The sequence below is a fragment of the Thalassophryne amazonica genome, chromosome 18, assembly GCF_902500255.1.
Source record: "Thalassophryne amazonica chromosome 18, fThaAma1.1, whole genome shotgun sequence".
Classification (NCBI taxonomy): domain Eukaryota; kingdom Metazoa; phylum Chordata; class Actinopteri; order Batrachoidiformes; family Batrachoididae; genus Thalassophryne; species Thalassophryne amazonica.
In genome coordinates this window covers 59,308,870-59,329,252 of record NC_047120.1, presented here as the reverse complement: position 1 = coordinate 59,329,252, position 20,383 = coordinate 59,308,870, and the positions used below count along the sequence as shown (strand labels likewise).

The window sequence follows — 20,383 nt, the reverse complement described above, 5'->3', positions numbered from 1 at the left end:
TCTGAGCTTATCTAGAAACCGTTGGCTTCTGGGGGTCTAAAGCGGCACCCAGACCCCAGGCCTGGGGGCCAACTCGCACTTTGTCCCCCCAATTTCTAGTTCTAAATTGCGCCCTTGGCTGAAAGCTGCAGTCTTCATGCAGCGTAAATTCACACACAAAGTACAGTGGAATCTCGACATACGAGCGAATCAACATACAAGTTTTTTGAAATACGAGCCATCGCGCGGTCCATGTTTTTGTCTGGAATACGAGCAGAAATTGAGTTGCGAGTCACGCTTTGGGACACCACCGGAGCAAAAAGGAAAGTGGACAAAAGAAGGGAGGGAAGCTTCTAGTGCAGACGTTAAGGCAGCGGAAGAATATGTCACATGTTTTGCTGCACTTGTCGTGAAAGAAGGCTATGTCCCGCAACAAGTGTTTAACTGCAACGAAACTGGATTATTCTGGAAAAATGCTATGGAGGATGTATATAAACAGCAGAGGAGAAGAAGCTGTTTCACTGAAAAGAAATACCCAGAAAAAGTGTCCACTGGTTGTGCTTCAGCACTTTTTAATGACACTTGTCCGTCACATTTCCGCAACATTTTAAAAAGGCAGGCAGAAGCAAACTTCCTTGGACAAGTTTTTATCCAAAAGGCCTGTAAGTTTACAATTAAAGTTACGTCTGTATGATCCTTTTAAGGATCTATAGTTTCCGCCCTTCTCCGCCACCATCCACCTCCGTTAACCGCATTTGTCTGTTTCTAAGGTAAGAACACTTAATAAAACTTTTTTCTTTTATATATTTTATTATGCACAGGTAAAGTATACATGTCTATTTGTTAATAAAAAAAAAAATCTTTTTTTCATAATTTAGAGTGGTTTGGGAATGTTTTACAAGGCTGGAACAGAAAACAAATTATTTTAGTTATTTTCAATGGGGAAAATGTATTTGAAATACGAGCAGATTGGCGTACGAGCTTGGTCACAGAACTAATTAAACTCGTATCTCGAGGTTCCACTGTAAATATAAAGTCTTACCCATTCGTTTTAGTGGAATCATCATCATGTCCTGAACAAAAATTATCCACATAAAGCCTCCTGATTTTGAAAAACGACATCTGAAAATACTTTATTTACTTGTCGTGGCTAAAGAAAAGTCCCTCCCGGGCACTTTGCTCCGTCAGATCAGTCAGCGGAGCTTCCTCTCTCCCCCCTCCACCGTTCCCCACTGGGTCTCTGTCTTTGCACCACAAGTTGAAAAAGTCACAGCGCTTCATTAACATCTCATTTACCACAGACACCAGGTGATCCTGGCTGCACATGATGAAATTATCTCATGATCCACAAAGAAACAAAAGTTAAAGTTACTCAGTTCTCCACGTGGAACGTCACCGTGCACATGCTGGATGCTGTACTGGTCAATATTTATGTGTAACACAAGGAAAAAAAAAAAAAAAAAGCATTTACGGTACGTATTTAAGTTTAAAGATTCTCTCTGTCTAACATCTTTCTGTGTAAAAATCTCATGTTACAACCTGGAGACCTGCAACTTACAGACAAGCGTGGCCTATTTATGTACAATAAAAAAAAAAAAACTGGTGAGTGCTGCTTATATTTAGGTGCGCTCTATAGTCCGGAAATGGTAATGCAAAATGTGCAAATGGGCTTTTCAATATTAAGTTCAAATGTCCACAAAATCCACAATCCAGATCAGATCAGGATCAAACTTTGTCAGATAATAGTGAGTGCCAGTCTGCACCTCACATTTAAATATGAGAGTGATTGGGGCATGTGTGATGAAGATATAAAGTAAAATGTACATTAAATGGGGAGTTCAAGGTTAAATTTAAATGGCCACAAAATCTGTAATCTGGATCAGATCCAGACTAAACTTTGTCAGTCGATAAAGGATTCAATCCTACATCAGGCACTGAAATATGAAAGAAATCTGATCTTTTTTGACAGAGTTATGAATTTTTAAAAATTCATTCAATGCTAAACATAGGGATTGTTCCAATTTTCCAAGATTTTTCCTGACTTTGACCTTGAAAATTGAATCTGTTATTGCCTATCAGGATATGAATCTTCAGTTATCATAAGAATATATGGAAAATGTTGGGCTCCAGGCTGTTCACAAACAGACAAACAGGGGCAAAAACATAATGCCCTTCAACTTTGTTGGCAGAGGTAATAAAGTGGCCTCAGTTCAACTTTGAACAAAGGAGACATCTAATTTTTTATAAAAAGAAGATCAAATCCATGTTGTGTGTACACACAGTACATCACAATCACGTTTGTGTGTATAAACCAGTGCACATAACTGTGATTGAAAAGCTAATGGCATTTAATGATATTTGTTCCAATTTGTGGAATATTGTCATTCAGGTGCTGCCTGTAGTTTTACCTTGATTTTGGACAAAAGGTGAGTGAGGCTTTACCTTGTAGCAGGTTGGGTAGAAGGGGTAGAAACTCCTGGTAAAGCAAGTCATGGCTTCCTCCGCCAATGGAGCGGAAAAGAGCCCGAAGAAGCAAAAAGTAGTTGTAAGGCTCCTTAGCTGATTGGGCCAGCTCCATAGAGCTGTTCACTATCTTGTGGAGATGAGGCTGAAGACAAAGGGAACGTAAAAATTACAGATGCAAAAGAAAGTGAACCTGACAAACATTCCCCAATCAGAGGTGTCTCACCACTTGAAGACTTACTTTAAGCATCTGCTCGTTCTCAGCAGCAAACAGTGACACTGAGCCAAAGACTAGTTTGAAGAGCTTCAGGTAGAGATTTGAGAGCTCGACATTGGAGCCCATCTCTGGCAACCTTTCCAGAAGATACTCCACGAGGATGGTGGCAAAGAGTGCGGATGTTGACAAATTAGCCAGGAAGGAGTTTGCTACAATCTAGAAAACCATGTAATTCAAAGTTAAGCACAAGTATTAAGAACAAACTAAAGGTCTCAGATTGATATTATGCAATAATGAGCAATGAGAAGATTCATCACCTCCCATGACTACATACCAAAGTTTGAGCATACATAATGTTTATGTGTACCTGCAGTGCATAATTCTTGGAGATCCTCTCCACCATGTAGGGCACAGTGGTCTGAAAAATCTCTTTGAATGTGAGTGGGTTCATCATGGTGAAGACCCCAGCAAAGTGTTCCAGAACCTCCTTCTCCTCCTTCATACGTACAGTCTGGCAGTTGGCCACCCTGATGTAAGTCTGCTGGTTATTAGCAACCTGCACCTGGTCAGAAGAGACACTGCTGGATTTAAAACCATTCTATGCATCAGAACCACAAAACATCTATCCCACTCTTCTCTCTTTTTAACATACTTTTGAAATACTAATCAAATAAATTCAACTTCAACAAGCGCAATCCAAGATTTCTGACATCCGCCAATCTAGATCAGGATCAACTCCAAAATTCAATGGAGTCTTCCATGCCTGAATATTTATCTGTGGTGGAAATTCGGTGACAATCCGTGAGGTTGTTTTGACACAAGTAGTTTTGACGCAATCCTTCAAAGCTATATATATATATAAAATATATATATGTAAAATCCTGATCCCAAATCTGGATCGCCTCCAAAATTTAATGTAGTCTTTCGTGGTCTAATTTTGATCTGTGGTGAAACTTTCATCAGAATCCGTGCAGTAGTTTTGACGTAATCCTGCTAACAGGCAGACAAGTAAATAAATAAACAAATGCCGATGAGTTTATTATATCCTTGGGTCATCCTCCAGGGTCAGCCTATAATTTTGGCAGTCCTGGATATAAGACTAGCTCTATTCTAGTCTTACCTGATATATGTCCAATGCTTGCATGGCATATTTTACCAGCTTGATGTAGATTTGTGTCTCCTTGGGTTGGAGCTGCTTATTAGGAATGAACTGCGCCTCTGGAAGAAAAAAAAAAAAAGATACACAGGGCAATCCAGGTCTCATGAAATAGTCATTTTTGTCCATTTATGTATATGTTACATACTTTATAAACATCAAAGCAATGTCAAGCACATGTGGTCCAAATACACGCTGACCAACAGGGAGCTAAGGGCTCTGCATCCTCTCACCTCCGGGGGCTTTACAAGAGGTAATGCCCCAAGTGATCGTCTTCACGCCACACACCAGAGTCTTGACGAGGCTCCGGCAGTCTGACACCTGAAACGTCTGCTTGTCCTCCTTCTCACCAGGTCGGTCAAACGGTGTGGATGGAGGTGGAGGTACGGTGGCGACGGGTGTGGGAGGAGCAGGTGGTGGAAGAGCAGGGGTGGTGGAAGGGGTGGGAGTTGCCGGTACTCCAGGCAACGCTCCTGAATCGACCACGCCCATCTCTGACTGGGGCTTGCATTTCTTGAAGATGGAGACAAGCTGGTAGCGTGCAATGGTGTGAAACTTCAGCACAAATACCTGAATTAAAAGATGAAAAACAAACAGAAAATGATCAACTCAACTCACTTTTTACTTCAAAATCAGTACCTGAAAGATAAATGAAGGTCTTTTGGGAAACTGCTGCTGTACTGTATGGTGCCTACCTCCAGCATCCTCATCAGGATGTCCCGCCCATTGCCATTCTCCTGCTCCGACTTTGAGCGGATACAATCGACCAGGTTAAGCAGCAGTTTGCAGGACATGGTCTGGATGTTACTGGGAAGTGACTCATCATCAATGTTCTTAGCAAAGAGCTGCACGGCTAATGATAAATCTGTCAGGGGCAAGCTCTGACGAACGTGGTGAACAAGGTCTGCAAGCGTGCTATAAGCTAAGGGTCTGGAAAGAAAGAAACACAGTAACTGCACATTTATGCACATTTGTTCTGACATAGTTCACCATTATTACCACTAAGACCAGAAAACCTTTGCCAATTCCTAAATAGTTGACTCAGTCCAAATACATATGAACCCAACTGTAGGAACAATTTTGCTGCCAGCTTGTAAGAGAATTGATCAGGAAAATAACTTGATTAATATGCTCAGACACTTAACATGCTGAGCAATCAGCCCTCATAAGAGAGTGTAAACCGAGACCAAGGTAATCAAACTACAGGGCAAACTTTACCTAAGAGTCTCCCGAGCAGTGTAGCCGTAACCAATCAGGATGGATTCGTCAAATAGTTTGTCCATACATGGTATAAACTCTGCAAAACAGGAACATCTGAATCAGATGGTTCAAATGACTTCAAGGAATCAAGATAGTAAAAGGAGGAAAAAAGGGAAAATGCACATTTGTGTTTCCACGATATTACAATTTTGAGTATCAACAGAACAATACAAGGTATAAAACAGAATAAATGAAACGGTAAACCTACTCTACACCTCTCACTAATGTAATGCACCATGGATAAACACCACTGCCCCATTCTGATTCCTGTTCTGCTGCTCCCACTAGGGGTCGCCACAGCAGATCATTTGTCTTTATTGTCTCATGTCCTGCATGTCCTTCCTCACCACATCCATCAACCTCCTCTTTGACTTGCCAAACCTCCTTCCGAGCAGCTCAACATCCTTCGCCCAACATACCTGACATTTGTCTTCTACACGTGTCCAAACCATTTCAATCTTAGTTTGCTGCCCCTCTAATATCTCCCATCCTAATCCTGAATATCATCATCACTCTCAAGGAAAATCTCAGCACCTTTAGCTCTGCCATCTCTAGCGCTACTGTCAGCACCACAGTCTCAAAGCCAAACATTTTAGGTGATCTTACGACAGTCTTGTAAAGAGTTCGTTTCATTGTTTCAGAAATCACTTCGGTCACTCTTTCCCACCCACTCAACCGCGCCTGCACGCTGTTCTTCACCTCTCAATCACACTTGCTAGGCTAAACAGTTGATACCAAGTATTCAAACTCATTCACCTTCATCACCTCTCCTCCTGGCAACCACACCGTACTCCCTCTTATTCACAAACACACATACTATCCTACAACTATCTTTCATTCCCCTTCTCTCCAGAGCATATCTTCACCTCTCAAGGTTTGCCTCAAACTGCTCCACATTCTCACTACAGATCACAATGTCATCTGCAAACATCATACTACACACAGACTCCTGTCTGATCTTGTCAGTCAACCTGTTCACTGCTAAGAAGAAAAGGCTCAGACCCTATCCGACATGCAATCCCACCTCTACCTTAAACTCATCTGGCATTCCTACATACCCCGTGTTGCTGTCACACTGCCCACACACATCCTGCGTCACCCTCACATACTTCTCTGCCATTCTCAACGTGACCATAAAATACCAGGATTCCCCTCTCTGCATCCTGTTAGAAGCTTCCTTTAAATTCACACAAACCCAGTGCAACTCCTCCTGGCCTTCTGCATACTTCTCCATCAATACTCTAAAAGCAAACATTACATCTGCAGTGCTTAGCCAAGCTTGTGCTACTCTTTACCATAACCTCATGCTGTGGCCAATCAACTTTACGCTTCTGTGGGAACTGCAGCTCTGTACATCATCGTTATTCTTAACCTCCTAGAACCTGGCATCCACATATGTGGACATGACATTTTTGGTTGTCTAGACCATAATAATAAGTTTTGTTTCATGAGAACCTCTGGGTCTTAGGAGGTTAAAGATCTGTACAAGTGCACTTCATGTCCACTCCTCAGGCACAATCTTCCTTTCCAAGATTTTGTTAGACAGTCTTGGCAAAACCTCCACTACCATCTCTCTTAAACATCTCTATGCTTCCACTGGTGTGTTATCTGGACCAACTGCCTTTCCACTCTTCATAGCTGTCTTCACTTCATCCTTACTAATCCCCCAAGGCAGATAAAAACCAGAAGTAAAGAACTGATAACAGCGTAAAGGCAGAATTGAAACACAGCAGTGAGCATAAAGTAGGAGAGGGGGAAATCTACAGTGTGGCTGTAGTGTGTTATATTTATAGTATATCTTTTTTTTTTTGCACACACACACACACACACACACACACACACACACACACACACACACACACACACACACACACACACACACACACACACACACTATGTACCACTGAAGAGATGAAACGTATACAGTGCATCCGCAAAGTATTCACAGTGCTTCACTTTTTCCATATTTTTATGTTAGTCTTATTCCAAAATAGAGTAAATTTATTTTTTCCCTTCATAATTCTGTTTACAACACCCTATAATGACAATATGAAAAAGTTTATATATATATATATATATATATACACACACACACACACACACACACACACACACACACCTTTTTACACTACTCCATAGTTTACAGTATAAATGAAATGATAGCTAGATAGATGGATGTATACAGTACATATTTCATATTTAAACCATTTTTTGTGGTGTACAGTAGCTCTGTAGGAGCACCCCCAATTTCGTTGTACACCCCCCCCAGTACAATGACAATAAAGACTATTCTATTCTATTTAAGCTAATTTTAGACCCAGAAGATGTACCTGGAGCTGTTACTAACTCACCACTCGAGGCAGCAACAGTAGCGGAACTAAAAAGATGGTTAAAGTGCAGAACTGCAAGTTTACAAGGCAAGAAAAAGGATCTGGTAGCGGTAAGTTCCGACTAACTTGCTTCTGCGAGTTATTTAACTTGTGAGTAAAGGGGTAAATTGCACGTATTTAGAAGTTTTATATCAAATGTTCATAAAATGCTTAATATTTGGCCTTATCCACAGGAAAAAAAAAAACTGTTGTAATGGAGATAATCTCGGCTACGCATCTTTAAGATCATTCAGATCAGTAAGTGTGTGCTGCATCATCTCTGTGCAAACCATGTAAGTATTCTGGCTGCTGCAGTTTCAGTGGGTTGACATCAACTTGAACTTACTAAACTTTCTGTTATTTCTAGTCCTTCTAATATTGTGAATCCACTTGTTTCTAAGCGTTGCATTCTTAGGAAAACCATAGAAGTTCACGTTTATCCCTGAGATGACTACTGAAGTATCGAGGGACACAAGTAATCCCGGCATTCTGAACCTTTTGTTTACTTTCTGAGTGTGTCTGTGCACCCTAGCAGGCTCAACCAAAATCCAATATGGCACATATGCAGTCCCTATTGGACCTTTTTCCCCCATTTTCCTCATGTTTTTTATTATCATTATTATTATTATTATTGTTACAGTGGAACCGCAGTTTTCGAACAGTTACCCGGTGATATGTACGCCATCAAGTCTCCTCTGCACAGGTAAGGTGAAATTAAATAGTCTATTTTATTATAATTACTGTACAGTATTTTGTGTATGACGTTTTTTATCTGCCTTTATGCTTAAAATGCTCTTAAAAAGGTAAAAACACAGTGTTCTTTTTGCTGCCAGTAATGGATTAATCCATTTTACATTTTGTCTTACGGGAAAACTGGTTTCACTTTAAGAACAACATTTAGGAATGAATTAAGTTTAAAACTGAGGTTCCACTGTATTATTAATGACTCAACACAAAGTATCTTGTAGAAAGTATACGAGTCACTAAAAATGTAACGTGGGAGTCGTGTCCTGTAAAATGCAGTGACTGAATGAATACACATCTAAAGTAGCAGTCATATGGATGATTCTATCCAATCCAGTTTCTTAGCACAAATTTCTAAATTAAAAGGGAGCATAAGGAGGATAAACTGATTAGTTGTTGGTAAAACGTGACGCAGCAGAACAATCCAAAAACTGCTTTAAAACTGTATATGTGTTTGTGCGTGTACACACGGTTGCGGAGGTCAGTTGTAAGGATGTGTTTGGCCGCGATGAGCAGCTCTTTGCGGAGATGAGCAGTCTCTGATGGACAGTTGGACAGCAGCTGCAGCATTCCCTTCACCATCTGCTGAGAGTATTTTGCTACCAGATCCTAATAGGACAAACGCATACAAAATATTACTTGATACAATATTATGGGTGGAACGATGCCCTAGCTCTACAATACAATACACCTGTCACAACAACAATTGCATCACTGTTCACACACTAATTATGTAGAGAGTAACCTGTGAGGAATGTACGAAAAATTACTATCTATCTATGAAGCAAGAAACATCTGTGTGAGTGTATGTGGCTTGCATCTCTCGCTCACTATTTGTCAGATCGACCTCAGCTTTCGGATATGGCTTGCATATAGCACGGCAATGTGCATCCTTTATTATAGCTGGCTTATCATCACTGGCTTCCTGCACCTGTGAGATCAGATTTTAAGGTTCTGCTACTAGCCTATAAAACTGTTCACAGACTGGCAACTTCCTACCTAGCTGACCTAATTAAACCCTACGTACCAGCGCAGGCTTTGCGTTCTCAAGGTGCAGGATTACTTAGTGTCCCTAGGGTGAATAAAAAGTCTGCGGGTCACAGAGCTTTCTCTTATCGTGCCCCTGTTCTGTGGAATGATCTCCCTGCGTCAATAAAACAGTCGGAATTTGTAGAGACTTTCAAGTCCAGACTTAAGACGCACTTATTTTCCCTTTCGTATGGCTAGCATACTGGCATAGTATGTCACTATGCTTTTTACTCTTAATTAATTTTATTAGGGAACTGAGCATGCCGCGGCCTCAACTTGAACTAAATTCTCTATCTAAATTCTGGGTCTTTTAGTGAAGCTTAGGGCTAGTGGCCGGCGAATACTTTAGTATTTCTTCTGTTTTTCTTGTTGCTTAATGCTGTCAAATTATACTGTATTTATTGTCTTTCTGAAGCTTGATTCTACTTTTTTTCTTTTCTCTCTGTTTGAGGTGTGGCTCCATCCAGAGATGGGTGCGGTGTCTGTTCTGGAAAACCTCCTGTCCTGTGTACCAGCAACATTTCCTGTATGTTCATTTTGTGAATTGTTTTGTAATTTGTGTCTGTAGCAAGGTCCAAGCAGAGGGTCACCCCTTTGAGTCTGGTCTGCTTGAGGTTTCTTCCTCAAAGGGAGTTTTTCCTTACCACTGTTGCTCTGGGGGTTGGTAAGGTTAGACCTTACTTGTGTGAAGCGGCTTGAGGCACCTTTGTTGTGATTTGGTGCTATATAAATGAAAATAAATTGAAATTACGAAAATTTTGGGAAATACTTTTTTACTTTTATTTTGATTAACGTAAAATTTGTACTTCTAAGATGGCATAGCTCTCTGATCCTACTGGTAGCAAAGTTAAACAACATCAGATAGTTCAAGTTGCATGCACCATTTCACAATAAAACATTTAAAGCCGGCATCCCAGCAAATACTTTTACTGTGAAAGGCATGCTGTCAGTGTTCCTTGCAACTGAGTTTAACTTAACACTGAGGAGACAGCAAAAATCCATTTTTTGCTAACACCAACAAATTTCCCACTATTTGTACAACGTTTCAGTAAGTACATAAGCTGAATACAATCTTATATTTGCTGTGAGTTAAAGTTTAAATAAACTGTGTTCAGGATTTGTTGTTTCAAATATTCTAAAAGTTCTGTTTAATTTTGTCCAAGTCTCTTCCAATAACCTGTTTAATAGGAATCCTTTTATTTTTATATAATTGATAATAAAACTGATTTTTAAAACAATATAAAATAGTATACGCAAATCATAATATATCGTAAGTACACCTCTTTGTACATCACACCTTCAAACACAGCCTCATACGACCATCCATGAGAAATCTACTTAAGCTGCCAATTTTCTACAGGAATACAAACGTCCTATGGGCACTGCACTAGTTAAGTATAAATTGTAATCCTTGATGTTATCAGTTTTGCATTTATATATTTTATAATTTTTTGTTTTGTTTTTTGGAAGAGGTCATTACTTATTCTATACATGGTATCACAATGCTCAATTTAAAAAATACAATCAGATACATTTCAAAAGAGGTCAAAAGATGTAATTATCACGATACGCGATGTATCATTTCACTCCTACATGATACTGAAAAAACATCCTTGCAAAAATGGAAGGAAATTGTAAGCCTTTAATATATTCATTGGGTGATCAATAGTTGTTACAGTGAGATTTCCATGTGGCACATTTAATATCTAATTAAATGTGGGCCACCACAAACATTAAATCCAGTTTTTTGCAAATTTAAATCTCTTTGATGGGCTAGAAGCTCTTTGGATATTATTATCAATACTTTTTGATGTCTTTTACAGTTGTTTAGGCAGTTTAATCATCACTGGAGAGAAAGTCACAAGAAGCAATTTGTGCCATTTTCAATAACACAACTAAAATAAATATTCTAATTTTTTCTCCATTTTATCATTATTCTTCCCGACTTTGCTTCCTTCATAATAGTGAGCAGCACCTTGTGTTCTGCTCTGCTTCCTGTCAGTCATCTTGACAGCTGGGGAAGAAATGATGTCCAACAAAAACACAACTTCAAAAATGTCAAAACCGATACGTCCGTTTTAGCCGAAGGGAAAATTAAAGTTGTTGCAAACAGGTTCATTTCAGGAAAGTTTGATAAGTTCTACTTGCGAAACAAAAACTGTAACTATGCACACAATGCAATGCAAAATGAGGAATAAGCACACAATATATCAAGAATAAGCGAATGCTCTCTATTTTCAAATGAAGGTTCCCCCCCCATTTAATCAAGATGACTCACTGGAAGCGATGCACCACTGAGCTGTCAAACAGGCATACCTGGTAGATTCGGATGATGTATGCGAGAAAAGACAGAGTCTTGATCTGTGCAGCGATGAAGTCGGCGTACAGCTCCTTGTTATAAAGCTTGTGTTGCCTGCAAAAGAGACAGACAATTTGCACAAAAGCCATTTAGTGGGCTTCATCAAAGACATTAATGATATTGTATAACTGCTGTAGGTGCTGATTACAATAGCCAGTTTACACACGGGACTCAATTCTACACGGGCGACTTGCTTGGTGGCGTCACAACTGTTACTGAACATCAAGAAAAGAAGACGGCGGGGAAAAAAAAACCCTCTACCTGCCAGTGGTTTTCTTTTAAATTAACTTTGTTCTGTTTCCTTCTTCTTGCCCTAAGAGGTTTCACCTCCTGCTAAGCCAATTTCTACAATTTTAGCTTCCTTAAATGGAATTTAAGTTTAGCTTTAGCGGGCAATGTGCCACGGAATGCAGTCAACAAACCCACTGCAAGGGAGAGGGAAAAAAATCTTTTCTGTTAAACATGCCTGAGCTCATTTCGAAGGCTATAAAGTGAAAATGAAATCTGTTAAAGGAGCCCTCACACAAACACACATGCATGTATGCATGCACACTCACACACGCGCACCGTACCTTGCCTGTGGAGACACCTGGAGCATGATGGTGTTCATGATGAGTGGCACAAACTCCGACACCACGTTGTGAATGTTCAGCTTATAAAGCTAAAGGCAGAGAGTAAACACGACATTTACAAGAAATAAAACTGCCACTATTCTGTTCGCATGAATAAAGATCAACACATTCACTCCTAAATTTTAAAGATAATAAGACAAATCAATCTCTTTTAATAGTGTATCGTATTAAGGATTCAAAGGATTCAAAAGAATTTTATTGTCATATGCACAAAGGAACATGTTCCCTTCACAATGAAATGTGTTTACTGCATTTAACCCATCCTAATTGCCAGTTAGGAGCAGAATTCGGACCAGCTCCAGATGTATATCCTGCCTTAGGTCAACAGCAGGGCTGAGCAAACCATGACCGGCCTCATGACGACAGACGACACACATAACACACAACACACATAAGCCGGCCCGGTACATGAACACATACACTCAAAAATATAAACGCAACACTTTTGGTTTTGCTCCCATTTTGTATGAGATGAACTCAAAAGATCTAAAACTTTTTCCACATACACAATATCACCATTTCCCTCAAATATTGTTCACAAACCAGTCTAAATCTGTGATAGTGAGCACTTCTCCTTTGCTGAGATAATCCATCCCACCTCACAGGTGTGCCATACCAAGATGCTGATTAGAAACCATGATTAGTGCACAGGTGTGCCTTAGACTGCCCACAATAAAAGGCCACTCTGAAAGGTGCAGTTTTATCACACAGCACAATGCCACAGATGTCGCAAGATTTGAGGGAGCGTGCAATTGGCATGCTGACAGCAGGAATGTCAACCAGAGCTGTTGCTCGTGTATTGAATGTTCATTTCTCTACCATAAGCCATCTCCAAAGACATTTCAGAGAATTTGGCAGTACATCCAACCAGCTTCACAACCGCAGACCACGTGTAACCACACCAGCCCAGGACCTCCACATCCAGCATGTTCACCTCCAAGATCGTCTGAGACCAGCCACTCGGGACAGCTGCTGAAACAATCGGTTTGCATAACCAAAGAATTTCTGCACAAACTGTCAGAAACCGTCTCAAGGAAGCTCATCTGCATGCTCGTCGTCCTCATCGGGGTCTCGACCTGACTCCAGTTCGTCGTCGTAACTGACTTGAGTGGGCAAATGCTCACATTCGCTGGCGTTTGGCATGTTGGAGAGGTGTTCTCTTCACGGATGAATCCCGGTTCACACTGTCCAGGGCAGATGGCAGACAGCGTGTGTGGCGTCGTGTGGGTGAGCGGTTTTCTGATGTCAATGTTGTGGATCGAGTGGCCCATGGTGGCGGTGGGGTTATGGTATTGGCAGGCATCTGTTATGGACGAAGAACACAGGTGCATTTTATTGATGGCATTTTGAATGCACAGAGATACCGTGAAGAGATCCTGAGGCCCATTGTTGTGCCATACATCCAAGAATATCACCTCATGTTGCAGCAGGATAATGCACGGCCCCATGTTGCAAGGATCTGTACACAATTCTTGGAAGCTGAAAATGTCCCAGTTCTTGCATGGCCGGCATACTCACCGGACATGTCACCCATTGAGCATGTTTGGGATGCTCTGGACCGGCGTATACGACAGCGTGTACCAGTTCCTGCCAATATCCAGCAACTTCGCACAGCCATTGAAGAGGAGTGGACCAACATTCCACAGGCCACAATTGACAACCTGATCAACTCTATGCGAAGGAGATGTGTTGCACTGCATGAGGCAAATGGTGGTCACACCAGATACTGACTGGTATCCCCCCCCAATAAAACAAAACTGCACCTTTCAGAGTGGCCTTTTATTGTGGACAGTCTAAGGCACACCTGTGCACTAATCATGGTGTCTAATCAGCATCTTGATATGGCACACCTGTGAGGTGGGATGGATTATCTCAGCAAAGGAGAAGTGCTCACTATCACAGATTTAGACTGGTTTGTGAACAATATTTGATGGAAATGGTGATATTGTGTATGTGGAAAAAGTTTTAGATCTTTGAGTTCATCTCATACAAAATGGGAGCAAAACCAAAAGTGTTGCGTTTATATTTTTGTTGAGTGTATAAAAAGCACACACAAGGTAAAACTTGGGAAAGAAAAACCTTCATAGCTGCTGCATTGAATCATGCAGCAGCAATGCAGGAAAAAAACCCATCAGCACAATGATCAATGATCACACATAACAACAGGACGAGAAACAACGACCGAGATTTGTAAGAGTCCAGTTATCAGACAGAACACAGTAAGTAATACAGTATCAAACGTTTAGCTCAACAACAGACTGTAAGTGAAACCAAAATCTTTCCACTGCCCCCTAGTGCTCGTTTTCAGTAGTAGGCAGGTCTGAATTTTGTGGGGACAAAATAACCAAAACCTTTTTGGAAGCTATATAATAACAGCATGGATGAGATTTTAATTATTTATCAACTCCACACAGGTTTTCAGCATCAATGCAGCCGTTTTCCTTGTTGCTAGTCGCAGAGTTTGGCAAGATGACATCACAACAGATGTTTTTTTCACAACTCCAAACTGTCAGAAAAACACAGCACCATTGGTGAGGGGAACTGATAATGTCCCGAGAGGAAATAATATGCTGCCGGGCTCAGAATTGTCCGATGGCCATAGTGGCACACAGCAACACCCATTTTTATCACCATGTACAAAAAAATAAAATAAATAAATAAAATAATCTGAGATATGAAGAACAGTTGGCCTGAGATGTGTTAATGCAGATATCGCTAAAGTCTAACACACACGGAGCTAAGCAGGTCCTAGACCTGCCATGCCTTCAGTGGTGCCGGGAATCACAGAAATTGAAAATTGTTGGGGTATTCCAGCTTGTCGGTCAGCTAAAGTTTCAATAGGGCAAAGAATCATATCACAAATGTCAACACCTGGGAAAATGGAATCACCCATATTTTGATCGTATTTCTCTGTACCATATTTTGATAGTTGTACTTTATTCACAAAGGACTTATGTTTGTTGATTCCCCCCAAAAAATATTCAGAACCCCCCCATAATACACTTTTATCCTCAACTCCTTGTAATTCAATGTAGAACATAAAAATTAAAAGTGCATGCAAAATAACTTTCCCCTAAATATCTAAATATGCCTCTGTTAGTTTAGGGTTTTAAAAACTGATTCCAGTGACTGGTTATTTACTGGAATAATATTTCACTAACCTGATACATCAGCACCACTATGATGGGCAGCTCTGCCAACACCTTGAGTGACAAGGACCCTCTTGGGATGATGGTGTGCTACAGGCACAAAGAAATTGAGAAAGATGATTCAATAATCTGCCATCGACGTCAGAAACCATCAACCTTGTGCGTCATGACACCTGAATAGTGATGGAATACGAGAGGCACACGTGCAACAGCCTGGACGCTCTTAACTTGCACCTATGTGGGCTAACTTGAGGTGAAGCAATGACAAATTGTTTGACTGAGAGTTCTCAGTTTTAATGATTAACTGCAGAGATACAACTGCACTTGCTCGTGTGGCAGCACAGTGCACTACTACCATCCGGTGGTTGCAGAAGGTACTGCATGATGCACAACAGTATAGAGATTTAACAACAGTCACATAAACTTTTACGTAACGAGTTTACCGTCCGCGTTTCACTGTCTTCTCTCTCAGGCGCCGTTTTAACCAGCACAGATGTGATCATCCCGACCATTTCCGGGGAGGGAACCGTGTTCTCTGCAATCACCTGAGGGTTCTCAAAGTACCTGGCCTGGTGGGAAATCAGAGGGAATGAGGGGAAATAAGGGATTGGACAGTTTTAAAAAAGTCTCAAGATTAAAAGAAAGAAAGTGAAACGTAATCAAAAAAAATTTTTTTTTCTTTTTTGTTTAATAAAGGGGCTGAAGGTGCTCTGTGCTTCCATAGAAAAGCTGCAAGCAGACAAAGTCACCTACCGCTGTGACTGTACTTACAACTACTTTAGGAAGGTCTTTATAAATCTGCTTCACAAAGTCCAGAAAGTGATGAATCTGGAAAGAAAGGATTATGGAAAATAGGGTAACTGAAGGCTTGGATAACGTTTAACCCTTAATTTAATTTTAGAGAAGGATGGGAATAAAATTGCTCCAGCAAACAGCTAAGACCATTAAAGTCCATTACTCTTTAAAAAAAAAAAAAAAAAAAAAACCAACAGTGTTTTATCATTCATAAAAGTTTAATGACAGTCTAATATCACCATAACCTTCATAAATTTGCTTTTGTCCTTTCTGCAAAAAAATACATTCACTGTCCTGGAGCAAAACACATGGGAGGTAATTTAAAACATTTTCCACCGAATGATTAATCAGTTCAGAATTTCTTCACTTCCTTAACATCATTTGCATTATTTTAAATAAATGTGGAAGCAGCGAGCCACAGATTCTCACCTCCTGAGAGATTGGGGGCCGGAACTGTTTGTGCAGCTCAATAATGATGCGAAGGCAAATCAGCACATTCTCTTCACTTTCAATCTGTGAACAGGAGGAACAGAAAAACTTTAGTGTGTCGCCGCCATTTCCAAAGATATTCAGTAAAGTCCAGGTTGAAAAACACCAAACGTCTGCTTGATCCAAATGATGCTAAAGTACAAATCAAGAACAGATGATAACAGGTTGTTGCTGTGGTCTTGTTAGAAAGAATAACTCTGTTACCTCCAGGAAGCGGAACATCACAGACAGGATGTTCTTGGTGTGTGGACGGAGATGCTCATTGGTTGGGATTCGGTGGATGATTTCCAGCACCAGCTTCCTCAGTTGCTGAAGGAACAGATGCAGGTTTAGATCAAAGATTCTGTGCTCCAGCTGCTTTTTTTTTTAGCACATACCTGTGTAGGTTTCTCCTGGAGGAACTGCACTTCTCCATCTTGAAGGAATGTGAGGAAGCGAGGGATTATGTGTTCCAAGAAGGTTGAATACTGAGGCGAAGATGTCACATTCTGAAATGGCCAAAGAGAAATGATGTCATGGAGTGTTTTTTAATGGGCAGAAAAATTACCATTAGGTATTTCGACACACGAGACTCAGGTGCTGACTGGATATTAGGGGAGTAACAATCACTGTTGCCACAGTTACTTTGAAAAGTTACTTTTTTAGTTACTTTATACAGTTACATCATTAAAAGCTTTAAGCAATTACTTTATTAGCAGCTGCTGCCAACTTGTAACTAATAAGGTAACTAGTAATCTAACTTGGTTACTCTTAAGACTGAGTACTCAGCAAAGTAACTAATAGTTACTTTGCTGAGTACTCAGTCTTAAAAATAACCAAGTTAGATTATGTTCTACCTGGCTGCAACAGACAGATTGTTACATTCAAGAAGTGGAGATGGAACGGTCCTTTTGTCGACTGGGTGGTTTCTATCAAGGACCTGGGGCAGGCCTTTTATATGGTAGGTGCATCGACACGACCCTGGCAGTTTAATAACAGATCACTTGTTGAGGTCATTCTTCAAGAAGAAATGCTCAACCTTGAGTAGATTCAGCTGATCAAATAGGATTTAATTTCTCTGTAAATGACTGTACAACTAAATAGAATATTTTGTTTGTGAAATTCTGCTTTTTGTTTCTCAGGGATCACTGACCATGAGAAACCACAAATACATATGCAAGTCTGATGTGCGACAGCTTGAATGAATAACCAATTAAATTAAATGCAACTGAGTACTTGCTAGTCACAAAGGAAAACTTCTTACCCTGCAATCTTTATTTTCCAAGTCTGCAACTTTGCATATCCCTTATTTTCCGGAGTATAAGTCTAACCTTTTTCTACATTGTTAGCAATTTAATTTTTGTGCATTGTTGTAGCGTACTTTTTAAAGGCACTTATTCTTTAAGTATTACATTTTATTTTGCTTTTTAAGGTTTGATTCCTGGGAAAGCTCTATATAATTATTACCAGGGATAGACCGATAATCGGCTGGTCCAATAATCGGCATTGGCTGATAATCCCCCTGGGTGCTCTGTAGAGATAGACCGATAATCAGATGGGTCGATAATCTGCATTGGTCGATAATCCCTCTGGGCACTCTGTAGGGATAGACCGATAATCAGTTGGGAAGATAATCCCTCTGGGTGCTCTGAAGAGACAGACCGATAATCGGCATTGGCCGATAATCCCTCTGGGTACTCTATAAAGATAGACTGATAATTGCATTGGCCGATAATCCCTGTGGGTGCTCTGTAGAGATAGACCAATAATCGGCATTGGCCGATAATCCCTCTGGGTGCTCTGCAGAGACAGACCGATAATCGGCATTGGCCGATAATCCCTCTGGGTACTCTATAAAGATAGACTGATAATTGCATTGGCCGATAATCCCTGTGGGTGTTCTGTAGAGATAGACCAATAATCGGCATTGGCCGATAATCCCTCTGGGTGCTCTGTAGAGATAGACCAATAATCGGTTGGGCCAATAATCCCTCTGGGTTCTCTGTAGGGATAGACTTTTATCAGTTGGGAACATAATCCCTCTGGGTGCTCTGTAGGGATAGACCGATAATCAGTTGGGAACATAATCCCTCTGGGTGCTCTGTAGAAATAGACAGATCTTCGGTTGGGCCTATAATTGGCATTGGTCGATAATCCCCCTGGGTGCTCTGTAGAGATAGACCAATAATTGGTTGGGCCAATAATCTGCATTGGCCGATAATCCCTCTGGGTGCTCTGTAGGGATAGGCCGATAATCGGTTGGGAAGATAATCCCTCTGGGTCCTCTGCAGAGACAGACCGATAATTGGCATTGGCCGATAATCCCTCTGGGTGCTCTGTAGAGATAGACCGATAATCGGTTGGGCCGATAATCCCTCTGGGTTCTCTGTAGGGATAGACTGTTATCGGTTGGGAACATAATCCCTCTGGGTGCTCTGTAGGGATAGACCGATAATCAGTTGGGAACATAATCCCTCTGGGTGCTCTGTAGAAATAGACCAATAATTGGTTTGTCCGGTAATCCCTCTGGGTGCTCTGTAGGGATAGACCGATAATCGGTTGGGAACATAATCCCTCTGGGTGCTCTGTAGAAATAGACCGATAATCGGTTGGGTTGATAATCCCTCTGGGTGCTCTGAAGGGATAAATTGATGATCGGCTGGACCAATATCAGCTGAGCCGATTATTAGTTTATTCCTAATTATTACAATTATTAGTAATAAGGAACATGATTTTTCTTTATACGTTGTACTGGAGTATACAATGCAGGACCTCCTTAACTAGTAAAAAACACACACACAAAAACTACAATTTACAGTATATTCCTGAAAATACAGTATTTTGTCTTTGTTGCCAGAGGTTTTATAGGTAATCTCATTCACACTTTGAAAAAGACCCCAGATGTGACACATAAAAACTATAACACCTCTTAAAAATCCATAATAATCCATCAGCAAGAAGAAAATGAACCCACTCCATCACACACTGGGAACTATTCATCAAACTCACCTCAAAGTTCTCGCTGACCTCCTGCATCATCTTCAGCTTTGTTTCATCAGCTGGATATTGAAGGACAGAGTGACGCCATTAATCAAACGTGTTAACGACAGACTTCCACTCTTTATGGCCATCGTGATGTGCTTAGCGGGGACTCTCAGATCTTATCAGTTTTACTTTCAGCGCCCAGATTCATCAAAAGGTACATCAAGACTCACGCTCACATGTAAACACCCACTCTCCCATACATGCGTACCTTTGACTGGACTAAAGCAATATCGCTCTCATCACATCGCCCTTGCTAAACACTTCATCTGAATCACTGATTATGTTGACAACAGATGGAAAAAGGGTCAACGTTATGATAAGATGCATGCACAAATAAACATGCATTTTATTATTATTACAAATGTGTTGTGTGATGGTTTGACAGTTATATGTCTGTATGGACTTACGTGTGTTTGTGTCTGTGAGCGCTGCCACAAACTGCAGGTACTTTTTCATTAGTGTGGTCTGGTCGACCACAGTGGGGCTGGGCGCAGGCACAAAAGCCATGGTGCCAGCTGGGTCAACTGAACCGCTGCGGGAAAAAGGGACAGACTTCAGGATGTGACTTCAGGACATTAATATATCCTCATGCACTGCATGCTTTCACTCATTCCCAACTGCACACTCATCTTCAAGCACAAAATGCACATCGGTTCCCCCCCAAACTCCAGTTAATCATCTGGGTCCATCCAACTGTATGCCAGGTCCATAAATTTTT

The 20,383-nt window shown here is 40.8% G+C and overlaps 1 protein-coding gene across 2 annotated transcripts in view; it reads right to left on the bottom strand.

The window, feature by feature from the left end:
* trrap (transformation/transcription domain-associated protein) overlaps window positions 1-20,172 on the bottom strand; it is a 202,909-nt gene extending 182,737 nt beyond the window's left edge. For both annotated transcript variants that reach the window (XM_034193140.1, XM_034193142.1), the window contains exons 1-18: window positions 20,073-20,172; window positions 19,630-19,679; window positions 17,019-17,129; window positions 16,846-16,950; window positions 16,582-16,665; window positions 16,129-16,185; window positions 15,801-15,926; window positions 15,370-15,447; window positions 12,149-12,237; window positions 11,534-11,630; window positions 8,659-8,797; window positions 5,034-5,112; window positions 4,511-4,745; window positions 4,049-4,385; window positions 3,780-3,877; window positions 3,027-3,221; window positions 2,684-2,875; window positions 2,422-2,587 (exon numbers count right to left, since the gene is read on the bottom strand). In XM_034193140.1, the coding sequence (XP_034049031.1) occupies window positions 2,422-2,587; window positions 2,684-2,875; window positions 3,027-3,221; window positions 3,780-3,877; window positions 4,049-4,385; window positions 4,511-4,745; window positions 5,034-5,112; window positions 8,659-8,797; window positions 11,534-11,630; window positions 12,149-12,237; window positions 15,370-15,447; window positions 15,801-15,926; window positions 16,129-16,185; window positions 16,582-16,665; window positions 16,846-16,950; window positions 17,019-17,129; window positions 19,630-19,679; window positions 20,073-20,172 (2,338 nt within the window). The remainder of the gene's footprint in view (window positions 1-2,421; window positions 2,588-2,683; window positions 2,876-3,026; window positions 3,222-3,779; window positions 3,878-4,048; window positions 4,386-4,510; window positions 4,746-5,033; window positions 5,113-8,658; window positions 8,798-11,533; window positions 11,631-12,148; window positions 12,238-15,369; window positions 15,448-15,800; window positions 15,927-16,128; window positions 16,186-16,581; window positions 16,666-16,845; window positions 16,951-17,018; window positions 17,130-19,629; window positions 19,680-20,072) is intronic.
* Window positions 20,173-20,383: the final 211 nt, after the last annotated feature.